The following is a 21,879-nucleotide window of genomic DNA, read 5'->3' as shown; positions in this document are numbered from 1 at the left end:
CGTTTGCAGCAAATAGACTTAAACAAACGCAACGTAAACATGATTTTTCGATTTTTGCAACCGTCACAAGTGAGGTGAGTGAGTGAGACATTGAGGTTAGGAGTTTACAGCTGGGAAGCTAGCGAGCATGAGGAAATGTTAGGCAATACAATAAACTATTTCCCTACGTTATGGGGTTGATTTCTATAGACATGCTTTCAAGCGATCGACAAAATAAATTGCTCAGTTTTCTAACCGAAACAATTTGAAATAAGTTCATTACAACAAACTGGCTTCTTGGGAAAAATCTCACCTTCTTTTGCTACTGGGCTCACAGCAGTGTAGTCATAATAAGGGAAATAATAATTAAGGATTAATTTTCCACAACCGAACGAATCGGATCAATTTGCTGGAAAGAAGCGGCACATGCTTGTAAAGGAAAAGTTTTTATGAAAGTGTCGATGTGGAAAAGGAAAAGTCAGCCAAGAGAAACGGCGAGAAAAATGGCAAGAAACTATCTTTTAATCTTGTTGGAGAGAAAGCCTGCATTAACGAAAGAGCCTCAAACCATGAAAAGGATTAAAGGATTTTCAAGGTTTAAGAAAGTTTGAAAAAAAACTTTCTTTACCATTTATTTTAAAATATTGATGCTGATATGATAATTAAGAAATGTAAGATATAAAGAAAAATTCAAACAATTTTAAAGCCCTTAAAATGGCGTCGCCCACTCAAATATTATCCACACCAAAAAACCCGAGACGATAAAACAAAACGGAAAAAAAATGTTAAACTAAATCTCATCTCACAGCTACACCTAAAAGCGATAAATGTGAAAAAGTGAAATGGCGGAAAGTAAATCAAAAACCGAAAAAAATGCCAGCAAAACCTTCCACCAGTTGCACGAGGGGAGGAGAAAGGACCGAAACAGATAAGGGATCTGGGAGAAAACTGGGTGGGAAGCGAAACATGAAAACTAAAGCAGGCGAACGGAAAAAGAAAGGGGAAGCCAAAAAGAAACGCGACACGAATCGAGCAACTCTTGGCCGAGGACACAAGAAAAGAGAAGAAAGAAGGAAAAGGGTGAGTTTGAAGAAAGTGTCTCGGAATATTAGTGAAATGAAGAAATAAAGAAGGAGACAAGGGAGAAAGCGCGATCGCGGGGCTGGATATTCGCCATTTGTTCGATGAAATACCGTTAGCTTCATGGCAGAGAACTGATGTGGGAAATTAAAAGCGTAATGGCTGCCTGTTGCCTAATGGTAGATGACGAGAGCTTCGCAAAAGTGAAGCAAAATGACGAAAGTAAGCGAAAAAAATGTTCTCAATCTCAACGACAAAGTAATAAAAATATAAAACGATGTAAGGTTAGCATAGAAATGAGAGAACAGCGAAAAAGAAGCTAAATGAACAAGAACAGCAAAGCTTACCTTGAGGGGTGTTCTGCTTTTGACAATCAAATTCCACAGCCCACTATTATGGAACTTCTATTTTCCGAATTCGAATATTGTTTTTACTCACACACACTCATATTACTTATCAAATTAAGTAAATCACTCAACTTTTCGAATGTTTTAGTGATAAGTTTTAGCAATATTTTAGGTAGGAATTTTGGTTTACATACCAAAAACCACTTTCCACTACACAACCCAAAGTAGGCTGAGATATTTTTGCCGTTTTTCTACGTTTGCCGCCGAGTGACTTTTGTTGGAGCTCTGGTGGGCCCAACCGAGCAGGAAATTCGATATTCTGTATTCCCCCAGCCTTTTGTACTACACACACACAAATACACTGTAACCACCAAACTTTTTTTTACCGTAGCAAATTAGCCTCACCGTGTCTCACTGTTGTTACGGATACACCAACCGACAGCACCAAATCACTTTTCGAACAATAAAAAAAGAAATCGCCCCGTCGGCGAACAGAGGACACTCGCGCGTTCCTGAAATTCCCGGTAATCTCTTCCCGAACAAGACACCGACGCGCGCGGACCGGATGGCGAACGGAGTGGAGTTCCGCCCGTTTTTTTTGCCTTAGAGTATTCGAGCTGGTTCGAACCAAACAAAAGCAACCAACCTGCACACACGCTGCATTGAAACAAGTCAAAGTCGGAAGGAATTTCCATGTAAAGACTAGACGAGATTGGACCAAATGGAGAGAACGGTCGGTGCCAATGTTTACTGTGAAAAAAAGACGATAAATTGAAGCAGTGTTTTGATGGAAATTCTTCTAAATTTAGTACACACTCGAGTACACGACACACACGAAGGAAGATGCAGTGCAGAAACAAAGATCAACTAACCGATGAGAAAAGCAAGCGGAGATGCAAATCCGCATCCAAGATGCAATCTGTCACTCAGCACCACACGCACTAAGTGTCATCTAAGTGCGTGCGTGTACGCGTGTGTTTGCGTGTGCGTAGTGACTTGACAGGGGGGGGGGTGCAATCTCCGTTTGACAGTTTGACAGAATGCAGCAAAACAAAACGATCACGCACATTTCGGTTTCGGGTCGTACTGCAGCTACACCGAATTCTTTCGTGACGTGCGAAACCAGCCGGAATGTGTGAGTGGAAAAATAGCCCCGCCGGATGGCCGGATCTGTGGCTCCGCTGATAAGCCCTTAACAGATCCGGAGCAGATCAAGATTCCGATTGCACTGTGGCGACGAGTCACTCACTACGACGGTAAGAACAAAACAACTAGAACAACACTGAAGAAAACACGCACACACAAACGAAACACACATGGAGGACGGGAGGGCAGAAGAAGGAATGTGTCCCCGTGCGAAGAGGGGCCAAGAATGGCAACTCCAAACTTCGTGTCACGGGCCGCCAGCCAGCCAAAGGAATGGAAAATTTGCACTCGCTGTCTCTCTCCCTTTCGCTCGCTCGTTCTGTCCCGTCTGTCCCGGACGCAGGAAACCAAACACGCCACCAGCCGGCCACAGCAGAGGCGCGCAAACGGTTCAGGACAGAATCCAGCCGAGGGACAAAAAACAACAACAAAAAAACCAAGGAATGCGTGTGTGCCGAGGTCGTGAAATTCGCGCGCTGCACTTCACGCGCGTTGTGATATTTTCGATATTGCTGCCACGGCGGCCAACGCGTTTTCGCGCGACCACGGACTGCTGACGACGGGCAACGCGGACTGTGTGTCCACGGCGACGACGACGACTACTACGACGATGACGACGACGAGCAAAAGACGTCGCCGTTCTGTTCGGTCTGTGGTTGCTGCGACTTTTACCCCACGGGTTGGGAGCGGAGTAACAAATGCACACCGCGTTTGGCGTGTGTGTGTGTATGTGTGTATGTCCGTTTCTTTTTTGCGGGCGTTCTGTCCATCTCACGTTCCTGGCTCACCTCCCCCCCCCAAGCCTTCTACCTTTTCTTCCACACCGGTCAGACACACATTCTCTGTTGGGCCACCCTTTCTGGTAGGGATCGATTTGCTTATATTTTCTGCACCACGACACACACACACACACATACTCAAAAGTGCACACAATAATGGATGGAGTAAGAGGGAAAGAGAAAAAAGAGAGAAAGCAAGATAGAATGGAAAGGGGGACACCTCCACACTCCTGACTGTTGCCCTTTGCACTTCGAGTCACACACATACAGACAATTTGATCGGACTGGATCACACCAGTGTGCATATGCGCGACTTTTCCGATGCACTTTTTGCATTGTGCAGTTTTAAGCACTCGCTCTCTCTCTCTCTCTCTTCCTTTGCTGCTGCTGCTCGATTGTATGCTACCAAAGTGCACTTCCCTTGCACTAGTGTTTGTACCGTTTTCGCAAACTCGCGCAGTTTTGCACACACCGATGCAACAACGGTGGCGCGAGTTGCAATTGTACTGTTCGGCGGCCTTTTCTGTCCCTTTTCCGCGTGCGCGCACAATGAAAGAGTGCACTCGGCCAGGAACGGGGTGGTGTTGTGGGGTGCGGTGTTCATCCGATTTCCGGATGACATGCGCTGCAGCTCCACGGCGAATGTGCAGATGCAAGCGTGCGTCCATGCCTGTGTTGGTGTGTTGCAGTTGCAGTTGTGCCTCCTTCTCGTTCGAGTTTTGCACACTCTCTTTTTCTCCCTTTCGCTCCTTCATCGTTGCACAATGTCCCATTTGTGGAACTAGCGAGCAAAAAGGGTTACCTGTGTGTGCGTGTGTGGATTTACCACACATCAAGGCTGGTCAAGATCGGATGCAGTACGTCACACATGTATACCCTTCCCCCCGCCCCTACTGGTGCTTTGTGCCGGCGGTCGTTAGAATGCAAATTTTGGTCCGTCTGGGACAAAGCGTAGCGCACCGTCTCTTATCAGGTTTCATGCCAACTAATTCACGCACACGCACATGACTGCTGCCTAGTCTGTGGGCTCGATTTCGGTGTGGATTTTGCAATGTGTTTGTTCCATTTTCTGTGTATGCAGTTCGGGGTTATCTCAGGTCCGACTTTGCCTCCAATGGGTGCAAGGCACCGGCGACGGGGGTGGGGGTTGGACTCCGATGGACAAAAGTGCACTTCATGATATACACACACACACACTTGTATACCTGTGCAGTCTATCTCTTTCCGATGCACTGTGGGGGTTTGTTTTTTTTATTCTGGTTTGCATGTTGCTCTTCCGGAATGCTCCACCGCCGCATCGGAACCGGATGGCCAGCCGGAATCATCAAATCGTATAAAAGTTAACTAACAATCATAACATAACTTAAGAATCAGAACAAGCAATTGGATTTGGGGACACTTTATTTGTAACCCGTCTCATAAAGCACTGGGAATGGTTTTTTCTCTGGTAAAACAATTGAACTTGCAAAATAAATTGAGTTGTCCTTTTTTTAGCTGAATTTTCTATTTCACACCAATACGTGGACAATTCAGTGTACTATTTAGCTTTTCTACTATCAATAACCAAACCATGCTGAATCGGTTTTTTGGCTGTTGAAAGCCTTAATGCTTAAACAGTCAACCAAACCGATTTCCTTCCGCTTCAACTGATTGCATTACGCCACAGCTACAACGTGCATTTTGCATTTCTGATTATAGTTTGCTACAGTACCCACTAGATGACGCTGTAAGAGTGGCGTCAAGCAGACGATGAAATCGATGAGATGTGTCTTGACTGTAGCGATGTTTTTCGATGAATTTTAAATTGATTGGTTTTTATTAATATTTTTTTTAAATATTTAAGGGTTATGTAGAACTCAAATTTAATATTTCTTTCGTGGCATTGCTTCTGCTACGGAATTGCTATCCTTTTTCCAAAGAAACCAGAAATCGTTGTCCAAGAGTTTTATAAAAACTACAGACGCATGTGGTTTAAATATTTCAATTCACTTCACTTTCCACTTTTATTACACAAAGAACACACCTTCATTCACTGAGCCGCGCAAACACCAATAGCGGTGCCGATAATATCTGTATAAGACACACGGGAATAAAGAAACAAACTCCCTAACATTCGATAAATATACGGCGAGCGAGATTTACAACCACGCTCACCCCAGTTCTCGTCAACTCTGTTACGCACTTATCCGATAATGCAAATGTTAGACGGTTTTCATATTCATATCAAAAATCGATCCTGAGTATCAGCACCAAACCGGGGGCTCGGGGGGGCTTCTAAATGCGATCGAAACGGTCATTCTGTTCGCGGCAGTGAGTGGGGGGGGGCACTATTGTTGAGCGCAGCGTTCCTTCGATTTGCGCTTCTTCCCGTCCGGTGCGTTAGTGCGGCGTGTTCCCTGTATCGGCATGTACGGTGGCGGCACTGGACTAGAGGAACCGGGGTCAGAGAATTCGAGGATATCTAGAAACAAGGGAGAGAGAAAGCGATTTAGCATTGTAGGGTATAGAGGAGGCAGCGTTGGGTTTAAATTACCTGGCTGCGATGCGTTTACGACGGATGAGGACGTTCCAGTGGAGGTCGGTGAGTGTCCCATTCCCGTGCCACCGAATGTTGGATCAATCTTGGCGGCAATATTATCGTCCAAGTATTGATTTCTTTACGAGAGAATAAAAAACAATTCACATTAATTTACTCTCAATACACTTTGCCACTCCTAAGCTGCTTAAGCGCTGCTTAAGAGATCCCTTTAATGAAGGGAAGTGAATTATTTACCTCGAACCAGGCGAAGCAACCAATCGTCCTCCGTTTGGCGGTTGCGTGCCAGGTCTCGGAGGAGTTCGCTGCAGCTCAACAGCTGGAAGATCTTCCTGCGACACGGGCAGCACGTAGATTTCATCCTCCTTTCGACCGTTCTCCACCAACCGTTGCACGTTAGCCGATAGCTTTAGGTTGGGTCCACCACGTTGCTGCTGCTGCTGCAGGAGTTGCTGTTGCTGGAACAGTAGCTGTTGCTGCTGTTTCTGCTGCCTTATCATATCGATCGGATTGGAGTAATTTTCATCCGCGATTGCTTGCTGTGGATGCTGATGGCTACCGTTGACGCTGCCCGATCCCGAACCGTGTGACGATATGCTGCCCTGGGCGTGATGATGATTGTGTAGCGGATGTTCGGTGGCTGGTACCGGAACCGGTGGTCCGTAATAGCCTCTCGCACCGGCAGCGGATCCGGTGGGGGAGATAAGCTTTGGGGGACGTGGTTGCTGTTGTTGCTGCTGCTGCTGCTGCTGCAACATATCGATCGGGTTCGAGTAGGAAGCATCAACGATTGCACCATGAGCATCTTCATCACCACCACCAGCAGCAGCAGTAGCAGCACCGGGGGAAGAACCACCCTCACCGAACGCAACCGCCGGATCTTCCTCCGATACGGCACCGTCGGCCCGTTGCCCCGGCTTCTGTTGCTGCAACCGTTGCTCCTTCTTTAGCCGGGCCTTCTCGCGAGCGCGCTTTGCTTTGGCCCGTTCACGTTCCTGCAGCATTTTGGCGAGCTCCTTATCTTGCGCTTCCATCGCGTACTTGCGATCGATAAATTCCTGATCCACCGGGCCACCTTCCTCTTCCTGCAGCTTTCGGGCCAATTCCTAGCAAACGAGGAAGCGAATGGGAAATTTAAAATTACATTTGCATTGCAATGTGCTTGTCGGTTCTAATCGGTGCTGACATAATGGTTGTCTATTGCATCATGCCAGATGGCTGATTGCTCACTAGAACTCGTTCCGTTCGATGATTACATGTTATCTATCTCGATCTAGAATCTTGATCTACGCTCTTGATGGATTCTTTTTCCCGGAATCTATCGAATTCTTTCTTATAGAAAATGAGTTCGACCGGTGGGTGCAACGCGAACCCCGGGTGTTAATCTGACAAACCCTGCTATCAAGTAACCCAACCCCCAGACTAGACGATATCGCTTAACACCGTATTACAGATATAACTCATTCATCAGGTAATTGCTTATCACATTAACCGCTTATCACACTGATAACAACAAAACCTGCTACCGGCTACCAACCGCCCTTCCCAAACGAGTCTGCCTCTAGTCATGGTTATTACAAACTCCACATGCTACTCCCAGAGTACAGACCCGCTCGGGACAGACGGATACGACGACGCGCTCAGCTTCGTAATACGCAGCAATGTAGCACAGAGATTTAAAAAGCAAACCTACCGCATCACGCAACTCCTGCTCGAGCCGCATATCGATCTCCTGTATCTCGTCCGGCGGCAGTCCAAGATCTTGCAGCGTTCGAATACGATCCGTCTTGTCGTAGCTGCTGTTTTTCGAGTGACTCGGCGAGGCATGCGATGAGTGTGGTTGGTTCTGGTAGATCGCACCGCCAGCAGTGTACGGATGATGCGAATGATGGTGCGGATGAAGTACACCTTTCGGGGTAGCTCCACCATTCGCATACCGATGGCTGGGTCCCGGTGCTGCGTCCGAAGCCGGATGTCCTGCCAGCTGATGGAGTGGTGTTGCTGTGAAGGTGCCACTGCTGCTGGCCCCTGCCAGCCCTTCCTCAATATCATCGTCATCGTACAGATTGTAGTTGATTGGGTTCGCCGTTCGCTGTAACGGTGGTGCCTCGCTTCGGCGCGTGTGAGGAACTCCACCATCGAACGACGGGTCGGGTACGGTACGACTTGCTGCTTGTGCCGGTGCGATATACTTCTCCGGTGACATCTTGTTGAAGTTCGTATTGTTCTGATAGTCAGCCTCTGCTGTCGGTACGATGTTGTTAGGGCCGTAACGGGTCACACCAGATCTACCCGACGAACCAGATATATCGTTAACCGTCGGAGGCAGCGGGTACTGATACTGGAAGTCATCGTTCGCCACCGGCATGTAGTACGGGCGTACGCTGTCCACATTATCGGTGGTTTGGGGTGTTTGTGGAGGGGAGAGAATCGATCGCGCTGCTTGCCGGTACGACAGCGCAGTTGCAGGTGGAAGCGGTGGTTGCTTCTTTTCCGGTGTGTGCGAGTGAAGGTTTATGTTGGCGTACGCACCACCGGATGGAATGGGCGGCTCTTCATCGTCCGAATACTGATTAAAGTTTGCTGCCGGTGGGCGCTGTTGATCCGGTGGTGGAAACGATTCCTGGAAGCTAGTCCCACCCGCGCGCCCATTCTGGAACACTGGCTGAGGTGGTGGTCGCTTCGGTGCGTTCAGATCTAGCGAAGCGTAATGCAGTCCCGGTTCATTGCTTTGTGCCGGAGGTGGTGGTGGAGAGTGGGCCATAAAGTTGGAACTGGCGGGTAGCTCCGGAGCACCGTTGCTCACACCCGGCGGCTTTGGCTTTGGATGTGTTCGTGGTGGCAGTGGGAAGGGATTTGGATCCTGCGGCTGACGTGCGGAGTGGCCAGCACTGCTGGGCGGCTGTCGTCGATCGCCTATAACGGCTTGCTCCTGTAGTTTACGAGCCAAAAGCTCGCCACGCTGTAGCTCCATCTGTCGCTTGGCTTGAGCCTCACGGTTCAGTTGTTCCGCAATATCCCGAGCTACCTTCGCGTCCATTTCTTCTCTGCAGGGGAGGAAGTAGAGGGTTAACAGAAGGTGATGAAGAAGGAAAGATCAGGCAAGCGGTGTCCACTTACTGCTCGTTGATCATCTGATGGTAAAGAGCGGCCTGCCGTTCGGCATCCTCCTTCTCGCGTATCTGCTCCGACAGGGCCGTCGGGAAATCCTGTCGCACGATTTGGTTGCGCTGTTTATTGCCCTTGTAATGTTCGCTAACTGGAAAAACAAGTAGAGAACATGCAGGAAAATCGTAATTCTATTTGTTGTCCCAGAAAAAAAGGGGATTACTTACTCTCTTGGTTCTGCAGCTGATAGGCTAAGGCACCATCCTCCCGGACCAACCATTCTTTGCAAACTGTGAAGTAAGGTGAGATGAGCACAAGAATTATTGTTAAGGTCAGTTGCGCCTTGTGTAATACCCCTACATTACTACATCCCATTGTAAGCTAATGTCCTTCACTTAATTCCCCCACCCGGTACTATAATAGCCCTCAAAGCTGAACCGTCCAGAAGGCTTCAGTGATGTGCAAACTGAATCAGAATGAGTGAATGACTTAAATCGTAGCAATGAATTAGATGATTTAAATCATCACGGAGAGTTATTTTAACTCACCTATGATTTAACTCTCCGTGCCGACTAACCACTCACTCACTGCGTTTTAACTCACTCACCTCGTATTTACTCACTCACCTCGTTTTTACTCACTCACCTCCTTTTTACTCACTCATCTTGTTTTTACTAACTAGAGAGTTAAATATCGTATTGGTTTATCGCATTGGTCACGAATGGTTAAGAATGTTAATAGATTGTTCTACCAACAACCAATCTTTCGTTTCAAAATTGACCTCGAGAGGTCTCGGCCTGCCATTTCTGGCTTTCTGTTGATTCATTCCGAGTTCATTCCGATGCTCATTAACATTTTTTTTGCTTGATTGACATTTTGCTATGCATTAACAAAGTTTTGCCCAAAGATCGCTTCGATATCGTATAATAACTGACGAGCTGTATAGCTGAACATCATCGTGTGATCGTGACCAATGCGATATGCCAATACGATATTTAACTCTCTAGGGAGTAAAAACAAGATGAGTGAGTAAAAACGAGGTGAGTGAGTTAAAACGAGGTGAGTGAGTTAAAACGCAGTGAGTGAGTGGTTAGTCGGCACGGGCAGTTAAATAACCAATGAGTTATTTAACTCATGAGTGAGTTAAAACGCAGTGAGTTAGTGGCTAGTCGGCACGGAGAGTTAAATCATTATTTAAGAATAAACTCTTAAAGAGTGAGTATAAGATGTAACTCACTATTATAACTCATTCACTCTGATTTAATTCACGCTACTGAGTGGTTATTCCCATCACGGCAGAAGCGTCGACACCTCTGACGATCGTCCGCTCCGTAACTCCGTAAACGTGACGGCACGCGTGCGAAGAAGCAGCACTGTTGCATACACTTGAATAACAAAACACTAATTTGTTTTACAAATTGCAACCCGGCTGAGCTGCATCTTGCCATCGAGCCGGGTGGTTAACGAAACAAGACTGTTATGACCATCGGTCACGGGAGCGCGAGCGAGAACAAACCAATGCGCTTTTGTGGAACACGAAGGATAATAACCGCTGGAAAGCATCCTCGCCCCGTGTATATTACGCAAAACAGAACACGCCAATGATTGCCGGATAAATTATGCCAGCGAGCTGGAAGGAGTACACAAAAAAAAAAGAGAAGATGTTGGCCTTCCTTCGCGTGTCTGTGATATTGGTCGGTATCGTCGGCTCTACCGCCTGCTGGACAACCTTGACCTTGTGCTGAAGATGCTGCTACGACGAGAGCGAGAGAGAGAGAGAGAGAGAGAACAAATGCAGATCCTTGTCCGCGCTACAAATAGCCGGATACATTAATATCAGGCCCACCTCTGTTCCTCTGTTCCTCTTTTTGTTTCATCTCCAGAAGTAGCGAAATGGCCTTGACGAGGACATCGTCTTCGCCAGATGGTAGCGACGAGCCTCCCGAAAAAAAGCGATATAAATCAAGATGGATTTATTCGTGAGCTTCTTATTTTTTTCTGTGCACGCAGCACAGGCTGCATTCTTGGGCAATATAAAAGGCGACCGAGCTCGGACGGTAGCATCTCATTGCCGAGCCCGATACCGGTGAGGACAGAAGTTTTGTTACGCGTTCTGTTGGTGAAAAACGTTTGCCAAAAAGCAGCTCCCTCTATATCATCATCATCATCATCATAATGCAGCAGAAGAACGTTCAGATTGTTTTGCTGATGCTGCTGGGCGTTGCTGCATCGACGATGGTAAGCGTCACACATCAGGATTTGAACCCATATCGACCTTGTCGCCATATACATACATTACCGATCACACCGTCCAGCTTCCTCAGTCGGAGATAGTTAACGCGGTAATAAATGTCTCACGCACTCTCTCTCTCTCTTTTCTGCAGGCTTTCTTTACCGAGGAGCAGCACGAGATCGCCAAAGCATTGGCTGACTCCTGCCACGCCGAGCTTGGTGGGGATCTGCCAGAGGACTTTGCCACCAAAATGCGCCTAGGTGATCTAACACTGAACAGCGAAATTTCCAAGGTAAGATATCTTAATCGTTGAAGATATTACGCTACAATAATGAATTCTAATGATTATCCTCCTCCCGCAGTGCACGATCCAGTGTATGTTCGCCAAGGTAGGCTTCACGGATGAGGATGGCGTGGCGAATCGGGCAGTGCTGATCGCCAAACTGTCCAAGGGCAACCCCACCGAGAAGGCAGAAATGTTTGCCGATGTGTGCGAAAAGAACGAGGGCGAAAGCAAGTGTGATAAGGCGTTCAGCTTGTACGAGTGCTACAACAAGAACAAATCCATCTTTGACTGAGCCTTGATCGTCTACACCGTTCCATCCACACCACCGTTAGACACGCTTCATCGACAAAGCTATTGTTGAGTATAAAATTTGAGAACACTTCAAAAAGCCGTTGTGTAGAGGATTGGCGAGGATTAACATGATGACAAGAAGCTGCTCAGGGGCTGTACGGGTGACTAGAACTCCCGCTTCTAGCTGCTCCCTTTCAATGAGATACAGTTGTTGAAAAATGGATATTCAATTAACGCATCCGTTGACGAGAACATCTCCAACAAGATGTATGGAATACATTACGCCATTACAACTCTCTTGTACGCTGGTTGTCTGCCCTCGATAGCTCATAAATCAGTGTCATGAAACAAGTTGTACCAATGTTTTAACCATACTTCATAACACATCGTCTTCTTAACGTATCTTACCAATACGCACTTAAGCCCTGTTTCGATGTAGTTCTGTTCTGAACCCGCGCTTCTTATCAACCAGACACATCCGGTGTGTTGTTTTTGACAAGAACATTTTAAATAGCTACTACATCTGCCCCAACTAGTTCCATTCCAAACTTGAAACCAACGACGCACTCTGAACAGCATCCGCATATATACATGTCGATAGATTATCTTCACCTCATTAACATACACTTCGCCAAACACGGTAACCCCTCATGTTGAATGATTTTTACTTTCTAACACGCCTTTAACTTATCGCGAAATTTGATATGGGGTGCTTAGTGCCCACAAACACACACTCGAATGCAACAGGTTAAACCCGTCCCTGTATTCCGGCGCGCGGAATGCTGTAACGGGGAAGGATCCGCGGGACCGCGATATAAGGCTCGCCACAGCCTCCTCAAAACCCAAACAGGGAGAGCGAGAGAGATGTATCGTGGCTGATTTTGCGTTAGTCTTGTGTGCTGTGTGTGTGTGTGTGTAAGCACGCGCGCGCATTGCTCGGTACGGTCGTGGAACGGGTTTATTTTTGAATGAAACGAAAGTCTTTTCTTCCACGGACGTAACGGGAAAACTGGAGACCTGCATTGTAATGGGCTCGTGGGCCGGTGTAGATGGGACGGTTTACAAGTTACTGCGGTCGTGAGATGGTGGAAATTGACTGTCGGACAACGAGCTTCTTTTCAGTGAAATAATGTCTTACGGATTGCATACTTTGAGGCGATGTTTTCAACGAAAAAATGAATGTTGAGCAAGAAGGCAGAAGGCTTCTGCAGCAAGAAGACTAAAAAAAAGATCACAGGCATAAAAATGCATACTTTCCGGTGTTATGGAAAAAAATAATGTATTAATATGCCTCTAGGTTCTCTCTCTCTCTCTCTCTCTCTCCCTTTGGCCTAAAAACCTCTTAGGTCATGCCTGCCATTTCTGGCATACTAGACTTAATGTTACCACCTAGTTGGATAGTTAGTCCTCACTACAGCCCCTAGGTTGGGATGCCTCTAGGTTATTAAAAAATATGGTTATTTTGTCTTGAATCCTCCTTTCGATGCCTTAAAAACTTCGAAGCGTTTTGAAATTGATCAGAAGAGATGAATAAGCCTTTAATCTTTAGGAATGCTATTCGTACTAAAACTTTGTCTCACAATCTCTCTCTCTAAAGGCTCATATCTATACAAGGTCCTACACCGCCAAAAATATTAAAAGCGTTCCACTAGTGCACGATTGCATACTGTCAGGGGCTTTGAATATGATACCCTTAAACTCCGTCATGAACACTCCATCTCAAGGGACACGCTTGAGGTATGCAATACATATTTAAAAAATGATTGATTATAGGCCTGGAACTCCTGGATTCTGGCAAATTGGATGATAAAGGTGATCTTATGATTGCATACTTCACAAGATCATGTAATCGTTCCCTTTAAAGAACGCAGATCATATTAGAAATTCCGATGCAATTGTGCTTCATGAGCCGTACAAAAAATATAGCACATGTGATTGCATTCATTCAGGCGTCATGAGCCCCAAGCACTAAAGGCAAGTGCCTTTGATTGTCTACATTATTTTCTCAATCTTTCCAATCACTTTTCATACAACCCACCTTATGCTCACTCTTTCTCTCTCTCTCTCTCTCTCCCTTTAGTGCTCCGCGAGTATCATCAATCCCGGCGTGCAGCATTCCACCAATTCTGTACCGTATTTTCACAGCGCACAGCGTTTTCCAGCACACGATCAGGGGTTTCGCTTAGGTTTCCGCAACGGTTTTGCCCTTCCCTCAGGCAGGCGCGGGTGAAGCGGCCGGTCATTGCACCGTGCGGGAATTTTCTCAAAATATGATGAAATGGAACTATGGACCGACAATCCCCCCCTCCCGTGCCGACTGCAAGGGTGAAATTGTTGGCATCCAGCAGTGTGCGCACAGTTGTAAAAATAGTTTAGCAAAGCGCACAAAAAAAAAACTCTCCAACTTCACCAACATGATAAGGTGGATCGCGATTGCGAAAAAAAGAGGCTAAATGTTGTCGAGTGATACGCTATAATTGCTAGGCCAAAAAGAGAAACCGCAAAAGATGCTTCAGTGTCGTCATTGACAAGTTTTCCCGCCTGAAGACGATGCCGCACGGTGATTGATTATCTCTTGAGCATTTGAATATGGTGAGCAGGTTTTAATGGGAAATTGTGTGGAACCCACCGTGAGCCCAGTGTGATTGAGAGTAAAAGTAAATGCCACTGCTGGGTGGGTGAAAGTGTATAACACAGCCCCTTCAATCTCAACCCGCCCGTGCTGGTTGGCGCAACGGAAACGCAACCGGGTGGATAATTATTATCAAACTGCACTTGCTTTTTTTACTTCCAAAAACGAACCATTTTTCGCAGAAAGAAAAGGGGGGAAAAGGAAATATAGCTTATGAGAGTAATAAGGAGCTTGAAATTGCTTTCCCAATACTCCAACACGGATGCAAACTGACGCGAAACAATGAGGGAAGCAAAAAAAAAAAAGGCCTTGCGACCCCAACAAAGGTCTCTTGTGCTAAGTGGAGAAAACGGGGGGCACCACGAATGCGCGATTTTTCCTCGCGATCAGTCACAACAAAGGCGAACGAAAACGGTGAACGCACAGTTCCAAATCTTTCGCCACGCCGTTTCGAATGGAACGGTTGCCCTGTACCTATCGCTTGTTGCGGCTTGGGAAGTTAAGAGCGAGCTCTTGTCTTTCTTTGCCGGTGCGACGCAAACCCGGGACCTTTCGATCATAATTTTCCATCCATCGAGCAAGACACGCGAGATTTTCATTCAGCTTCAGGTCCCGGTAGGTATATCACAACAAAAACGACCCCAAAATAAATGCCTTTCCGTGGTTGCTTTCCGTTCGGTTGGGCGATCTTCACACGCGATCGTCGGCTCAAAATAGACCCGCGCCCTTGTCATCCCATCCCATCCCATCCCTTCACCGAATTTACGATCATGATGATGATGATGAACGACCATACCGACACGATGGATGGTATATGGCGGCCCTTCGCTCGATCAGGTTCCCTTCATTACGCGCGGCTAAAAATATTACTTCCTAATGTTTGGCTGCTGCTGCCATCTCTTTGCTGCTCTACTACTGGAGCACGACTCTTGACACGGTGCCACGGTGGAAAAGCGAAAAGAAGAAAGAGTTCATTGCCATCGGCTAGAGGCCCGCGTTTACACGATTGAGTGGATGCTCTTGAGCTAACTGCATTTCTTTAATGTTTGCCGGGATACATGTGGAAAACAACGGATGCACGTCACTATGATTCAAACCATCGAGATGTCATGGAAGGCTTTTTTTAAAGGCAAAAATCCATACATGCAGCTTAAAAAAGCTGCATAACAAAGGGAAATATCTGTCAACACAATGGATTTATTTAAAGTACAGTGCGTGGCATAATTATACGATCATGTGGGTTTTTTGAAGAATAAATAAAAAATCTTGCAGATCAAAGTCTATGTTCTTGACTTCGATTAAATCTTCCATTCACCAAAAATTCTATCAATTTTTTTTGTAAGGTCTTGACGATGTTTAAGTTCTTCACGATCAGTTGCCTCTCCATGTTAGGCTTAGAACAATTGGAAAAAAAATCGCCTGATCGAAGATAAATAAAAAAAAGCCAAATCTTGCTGCTGAGAGCGGCATCTTCTATTTACTAGTGATTGATAATTTAGGAAGTCGCTTCTATTAACGTGTGAATGGCATCCGAGCGACCCTCTACTGTTCTGGAGAATCAGCATGGATTTATATGTTGACCGCAGTTCAAGTTTTTTGGAGGCCGCGAACGGAATGGCAGTTGAGGCCCTTTTAATTGTGAGTAAGACTAACAGGATTTCCTCCTAACCGACGAGGCCACGAGCAGCGGCTCCTTCCTCTCCGCCGATAGCAGCCACTAGCTGACCCTTGAGCCCAGGTTGCGGATCGAAAAAACCATCAAGTTCTAGGTTTTCCTTTTAGGTATCTGTTTTATCCGCTGATCCGACTGCCTAGAGTGACCTGGACTTGACCGACATTTAATGATCTATGCATTCTCTTTTAAGAGGAATATAATTTCAATACCAAATTGGCTATTCTCAGTGGGTAAGCATTACCTCACTGTCATCAACTTCTTTGCTCTTAAAGTTATGCTACGGACTGTATCGCTCCCTTCTTTCGAGCCCCTAATGATCGCTTTAGACATTAAACTAGTCCCCTAATAGAACGTTTTTCTCCCGATATCTGTCTGACAGTGATGGCTCTTTAGTGCGCAACACAATGAGCTGTTTAAAATAAATCCATCTCTTCTGCCCTTTCCCTACAAGACCACTTTCCCCAGACATCGACAACACGTGGCATCCATGCAACGCAATACAAATACCGATTCCTATGTACAGTGATGTGCATTTTGTTCAATAAATCTCTTTCCCGCTTGCATTCTTGCCACGTTTCCAGCTGACCAAACAGGAAATGTGTGGGTATGTTGGTCCAACATAAAAACCCCCCTTTGAAGTCTATGTTTGCCGTTGCGTTCTTATCGCACGCTTACTAACACAGTCGAAGTTGTTGGAAACCGTCGAGCAAGCAAACATAAGACCCCAACGCACAATCAAAGACTCGGTTAGTTCTCATCGATTGCGAGTTATCTGGGGTGTGCTGATTCGTTGCTGTTCAACACATTACAAATTCAACGACCGGTGTAAAATCGGGTGGGAAGAGTGACTTGTTGTGTAAGGCAAAGCAGCTCGCAGCATAATCACAATTTTCAATCCAAAGCACCACCACCGACTACGATGGCAGTACGGAAGATGTCCCCACCAACCAGACAAATTGTGTCCAATTAAAAGTCTACTCCGAATTGAATTAAAAATCAGCAGCATCATGTGGGAATGAGGGGAACCTCTCTCCATTGCTGTTTGCTTTGTGCAGATGATTGACTGATCCAGATGTTTGCCGTACTGTGGCGTGCTTCATCTTTCCCGCGACAGGTCGTCAGCACTGTTGACCCTCGAAGCGGGATGAGAAGAGAGGGAGCAAGAGAACAAGTAGGGAGGGAGAGAAAGTCATTCACCAACCTTTTGCACGCGATGAACGATGAAACAAAAGTGACATCAATTATCGTTCGGGTGTATAATGTTTAATTGCTTGTCCTCTTGCTACTTCTTTGCAGAGAGATTTATTCCAATTGCTAGCTTTCTGGCTAAAGGTCTGGTTGTTTAATCATTGTGGTTGAAGTTAAAGTGCTGGGAAGCACCCTAAATAACCGCCTGTAATGTCAAGTGAATTGTAATCGCTTATCCAGCTGAATATGCGATAAGAGTGCTCGACGTCTAAAACGTGACCCTATTTTAACGAACTTTTATCCAACTACGCAGATAGTATAGTTGGTAACGTATGGAGCAAGTAAACGTTAAATTCTGAGATCGAATCTCGACTCTGGATAAGGGAGCGAAAAGGCATGGCTACTCTCTCGAATGTCTACAGAACTTCTATGATCATCGGCTCTACATCAAAGGTCTGGTCCCAAGCCCGATCGCGAATTAATTATGTCTATATTTACACTATTTTCTACATTTTTTTCTGGAACGTCCTATTTTAGGCTCTCTACAATCCCATGTTAACAAGGTGCCGGTGCAAGTTCCCAAAACTCCAAACCCCAAACCAAAACCAGAAAAAAAAACGTATGCAATCTTTTCATGGTGTGGGAAAGTCCTCCAGAACTTACCTTCCGTTACACGGCCACTCTTCGGGAACGTATCCGTCACCTTCAGGTCCGGCATTTCGGTGATCGAAAAATGGGCCATCGCTGTTTAATAAGCGTAAAGCTAGCGGAGGGAAGTCAGAGGTGTGTTTGTGTTGTTGTGTTCCCACTTTACTCCGAGGCTCGCTAACTTGTTGCTTTGCGCGTTTTTTGACAGCTGTTCTTGATGTCTGTGTGCTGTGCGTGTTCCAGCGACTTGCTAATAAAATGACAGCATGATACGAACGTTCTGACCACTGTTCTTATTCATTTTCCTGTACCGGAGGCTTTCGTTTTGCGGACACCAGAAGCACTGGACAACGGTAGTAGCAGCAGCAGCAGCAGCAGCTTAGGTGAAAGGCTTTGGTCGACAAACTTTGGACGGTGACATTCACGGGGGTTCGACGGTACACGCGAAGAAGGGGTTTAGGGAGCGGGCTGCGGCAGGAAACAAAGAAAGACAAGAAAGAAGAAGCGCATTAAACATGCAACATCAGTAGCGAGCAACCAAGGGGGTTGGTTTTTTCGTTGTTGTTTTGGTTGGGGACACTGTGACGGCGCCGTGAACCACACACTCACTCACACACAGTTGTCGAGAATCGAGAATCGGAATGAGACACACCTTCTCCGAAACTGTTTCGCTGTTAAACTGTTGGCCTCGTTGGAAATCGACCGTTTCCGGGACCAGTAAATTGCCCGTAAACTGTAAACACAAGCCCGGCTTCCCTTCACAAGCACACACACGCACACACAAAACAGCGAACTACTCCCAGCGGTAGCTGTGTGAACACTCGTCTGCGGATGACGAAATTTCACTTCAAACTAGCAATAAAACAGGGCCGATTCGATTCAGCACGGATTGTCGGAATTGTCGGGCTTTGTGTTGCGGACTGGCAGGTGATTCGCACCAAACGGGCACACTCGTATCGGATCAATTAACACCACCTCAACCAGTGTGACAGCAGCACAACACACGCCAAACACAACACACACGCACAGTAGGCGCTGGCAGGTTAATAATCTTCCGGAGTGAAAGTGACACCCCCTGTGACAGATAACCTGATCTGCAGCACACAATGAAACGTTCAATTGTTTCACCACACTAGAACTGTTTTAATTAAGCACTTTTGCTTCTGGCTGCACCACGCCAAAAACGAGGCTACCAAAACAAAACAATTGACCGACGCGCAACGCCACCTTGCTGTTGCTATACGCACACACGTCCGCTCGGTGTGAGCTGTCGGGAGAGAATTGCGGTGCCTGGTTTTGGGAAATGCGGTTGCCGCGGGTGTACGCACGCACGCGACTATTCCACACGGGAGAGCGGATCCTCAACTGAGAGAGAGAGAGAGTTTAAGTGGTACGCTCGCAGATGGTGAAATATACAGTGGTGGACGAAAAAAATCGAACCTGGGGTACGTTGATTTTTTAAATGCAATTTAGTGCTTTTAACTCAAATATAGAATTCCACACTGTTTTGTTTTATCTTATTTCAAAATAACACTCCGATAAATAAAAATTGATGGCATTAAATGGTCTATGGTAAAGAAAAAATAACACTACAGCGAATAACCCACCCTGTGGATCCAATTTTGATCGATTATTACGTGCAAGAAGTATTCTATCCCTGAGAGGTTGCACCTTTCAATTTGAGTCAAAGGTGCAGCAATAACTCCTTCGGGTCCTAACTTTTGTTTGACAATTTATGGCGCATTTTATGTTCGCTCGCGGCTGTCGGATGGCCGGAGTTTGATCTCTTCTCGATGTTTCTTCTTTTTTTGGACGATAGAAATTTTCTTAAAACCTGAGTCGGCCACAGTCAGTGATCAGGAAATGTCCCACGAAATGTATGATCTATTTTCTACGGAATTCATATCTTCTAGCGCTTTTCCTTGGTTATGGTAACTTTGGCCAGTCCTTGGTCAGTTACTTGGTATCTTTTGATAAGTTACTTTGTAAAAGTTGGTAGAATAAAATGGAAACAGATGTCTGAAAAAAAATTATGATTTCCTTGTTCCGCGGCATATGAAACTACTAAGAACCTTAAAATCAATATTCTACTTTCCCACTTCACTCATTGGTCATCATGATAATTGGAAGGAAATTCAATTTACCCAGTACTTTTAACACTCAATCCCTATAAAAAACCATATTTTTCAGGCAAACAGCTTCTGGCATCAAATTTTCCAGCATAACAAAATTTCAACTTTTACATTAAAAATCGTCAATGTTCCACTACTCATCCACGTGCTACCACCGTCTGTGTATGTTTTAAAGCATCGAAAGTATAAGTGGCCGTACAAAAGCACCCTTTTTCTTAGCATATTATTTATCCCTACTCATTTAAAACCAACATCCTCAACCGGCGCAACAGACGCTCTAGCAGATGTGCATGAAAGCAAAAAAACAGGCTCAATAATTATTGACTTCCTGCAAATGACCTCGACTTGTTCCTTGCGGCGAACGGAGGGAACCGTGCGTCGGTATAAGCGTAACCGAAGAGCCACTCTGAACCGAACACTCATCTCCTTCCGCCGTGTAATACCAGGCGCCCAATTATCCTCCCTGCTGTGTGCTGATCTGCAGTGTTCCACGCGCGTCTGTTATCCTCAGCCCGTGGTGTGGTTTAAACGGCCGGTAAAGCAGGTGGCGATGCACGAGAACGACAAACGGCTTGGTAAACAGTTCGTGGACAGACAGAGCGTTACCTCATCCCTTAATAAGCCTGGCCGCTAGCTGGTCAACATGTGTGAAAAGAAAACATCTCACCAAACATGAGACCCAACAAACACTGTTTATCGTTTCTCCGGTACGCAAATAAGGCACATTCCATCGCGTACGGAAGAGGCGGGTGGAATCACCTTAACCTTCCAGTACGAAAAAGGGCCCTAGACCGATCAGGCTGATTGGATCTTACCCTTCACGATCACGTTCGAGTCGTGATGCGGGAGAATATGCACAGATACAAACGCTTCCCGAGTGTTACAGGAGAAAAAAAGTGAAACGGTTTCTCTTTGTCTTCTCGCACACACTATTACATGTGAGGTTGGGGTTTTCCACGCCTCCCACCCACATAATCACCCACCTCCCCACACATTTCTGTAACGGGGGTCAGATTCTTGCAGAGAAAAAGGTCACATTCTTCATGGAAGCTAGATCGAGCCACTCACACACACACACACACAAACACGATCTCGATCTTGCGCTGCGCTGCGACTATTATAGCGACAACTGTAGCCGTCGACCCGTCCGAGTCCGTACGCACATGACTGACTTTTTCCCATCCTCTCATCCGCGAAGCCACCTCTCGTTGGAATGTTTGTTGTCGTTGGTTTTTTTGTTTCAATCCCATTTTTTTTTGCCTTTGCTCTCCCGTCTATTATTACCTGCTCCTGCTGATGGGGTGGGTTCGTTGCTTGTGCTAGCGGTGAGCTTTTTCTCCGTGCTTTGGGCTCTTTCCGGGCACGGCGAAGTCTATCGTTGTTACGTTTTTTTGCAGGACACACACTGCTGTAACGGAATCTTTCTTTAAAGCGGTTGTGTGCTTCGGATCGAAGATCTTGTAATTTGATCGCCTGCTCGCGTTTTTTTTCTCTTTGGTGCGTATTTGGGCGCACACACGGTCACAGCGCCCGGTACGTTGATCGAATGTCACCGATTTTATTTTTCGGGGGTTTTTTGTTAGCTAAAGCACTATTGAAGGGAAAAAAATCAACCTCACAAACACACATCACTACACAGCAGGGTAATTAAAGCGATCGGATCGATCACTGCTCACTCACTCACCACAAAGCGAAACACACGCGTAACACCCTCAATTCTAACGAAATGTTTTTAAGCGCAAACTTGTCGGTAACACCTAGTGTTGTGTATTGTTTTGTGTCATCTAATTCTCCCACGGTCGCGGACTTGAATGCTGAA

The 21,879-nt window shown here is 46.2% G+C and overlaps 2 protein-coding genes across 5 annotated transcripts; one reads left to right on the top strand and one right to left on the bottom strand.

The window, feature by feature from the left end:
• Positions 1–5,301: 5,301 nt before the first annotated feature.
• LOC118514660 lies at positions 5,302–21,724 on the bottom strand. Of its 4 annotated transcripts, none has more exons than XM_036061701.1 (8): positions 21,345–21,724; positions 17,944–18,396; positions 9,203–9,265; positions 8,988–9,126; positions 7,561–8,914; positions 6,105–6,973; positions 5,865–5,986; positions 5,302–5,792 (listed from the first exon to the last, which is right to left on the bottom strand). In XM_036061701.1, the coding sequence occupies exons 2-8, from the start codon at positions 18,020–18,022 to the stop codon at positions 5,659–5,661; spliced, it is 2,760 nt and encodes a 919-aa protein (XP_035917594.1). In that variant the 5' UTR covers positions 18,023–18,396; positions 21,345–21,724; the 3' UTR covers positions 5,302–5,658. The 4 variants fall into 4 exon arrangements, with proteins under 4 accessions (XP_035917594.1, XP_035917592.1, XP_035917593.1 ...); XM_036061699.1 differs by lacking the exon at positions 21,345–21,724 and adding an exon at positions 18,538–19,263; XM_036061700.1 differs by lacking the exon at positions 21,345–21,724 and adding an exon at positions 18,542–19,263.
• Positions 11,029–11,882, top strand: LOC118514663 (general odorant-binding protein 56d-like). The gene is made up of 3 exons (XM_036061705.1): positions 11,029–11,213; positions 11,360–11,500; positions 11,571–11,882. The coding sequence occupies exons 1-3, from the start codon at positions 11,151–11,153 to the stop codon at positions 11,784–11,786; spliced, it is 420 nt and encodes a 139-aa protein (XP_035917598.1). The 5' UTR covers positions 11,029–11,150; the 3' UTR covers positions 11,787–11,882.
• Positions 21,725–21,879: the final 155 nt, after the last annotated feature.

This window comes from Anopheles stephensi, chromosome 3, assembly GCF_013141755.1.
Source record: "Anopheles stephensi strain Indian chromosome 3, UCI_ANSTEP_V1.0, whole genome shotgun sequence".
NCBI lineage: Eukaryota > Metazoa > Arthropoda > Insecta > Diptera > Culicidae > Anopheles > Anopheles stephensi.
Note: the sequence above shows the minus strand (reverse complement) of the source record. Positions and strands in the feature narration are given on the sequence as shown.

Excerpts from the sequence above, each read along its gene's own strand:
- LOC118514663 (XM_036061705.1), top strand. The coding sequence starts at position 11,151 with ATGCAGCAGAAGAACGTTCAGATTGTTTTGCTGATGCTGCTGGGCGTT. Across the intron at positions 11,214-11,359 it reads GCGTTGCTGCATCGACGATG|GCTTTCTTTACCGAGGAGCA; the intron begins GTAAGCGTCACA and ends TCTTTTCTGCAG. Across the intron at positions 11,501-11,570 it reads TGAACAGCGAAATTTCCAAG|TGCACGATCCAGTGTATGTT; the intron begins GTAAGATATCTT and ends CTCCTCCCGCAG.
- LOC118514660 (XM_036061701.1), bottom strand. The coding sequence starts at position 18,022 with ATGGCCCATTTTTCGATCACCGAAATGCCGGACCTGAAGGTGACGGAT. Across the intron at positions 9,266-17,943 it reads GAGTGGCCGTGTAACGGAAG|TTTGCAAAGAATGGTTGGTC; the intron begins GTAAGTTCTGGA and ends CTTACTTCACAG. Across the intron at positions 5,987-6,104 it reads GTTGCTTCGCCTGGTTCGAG|AAATCAATACTTGGACGATA; the intron begins GTAAATAATTCA and ends TCTCTCGTAAAG.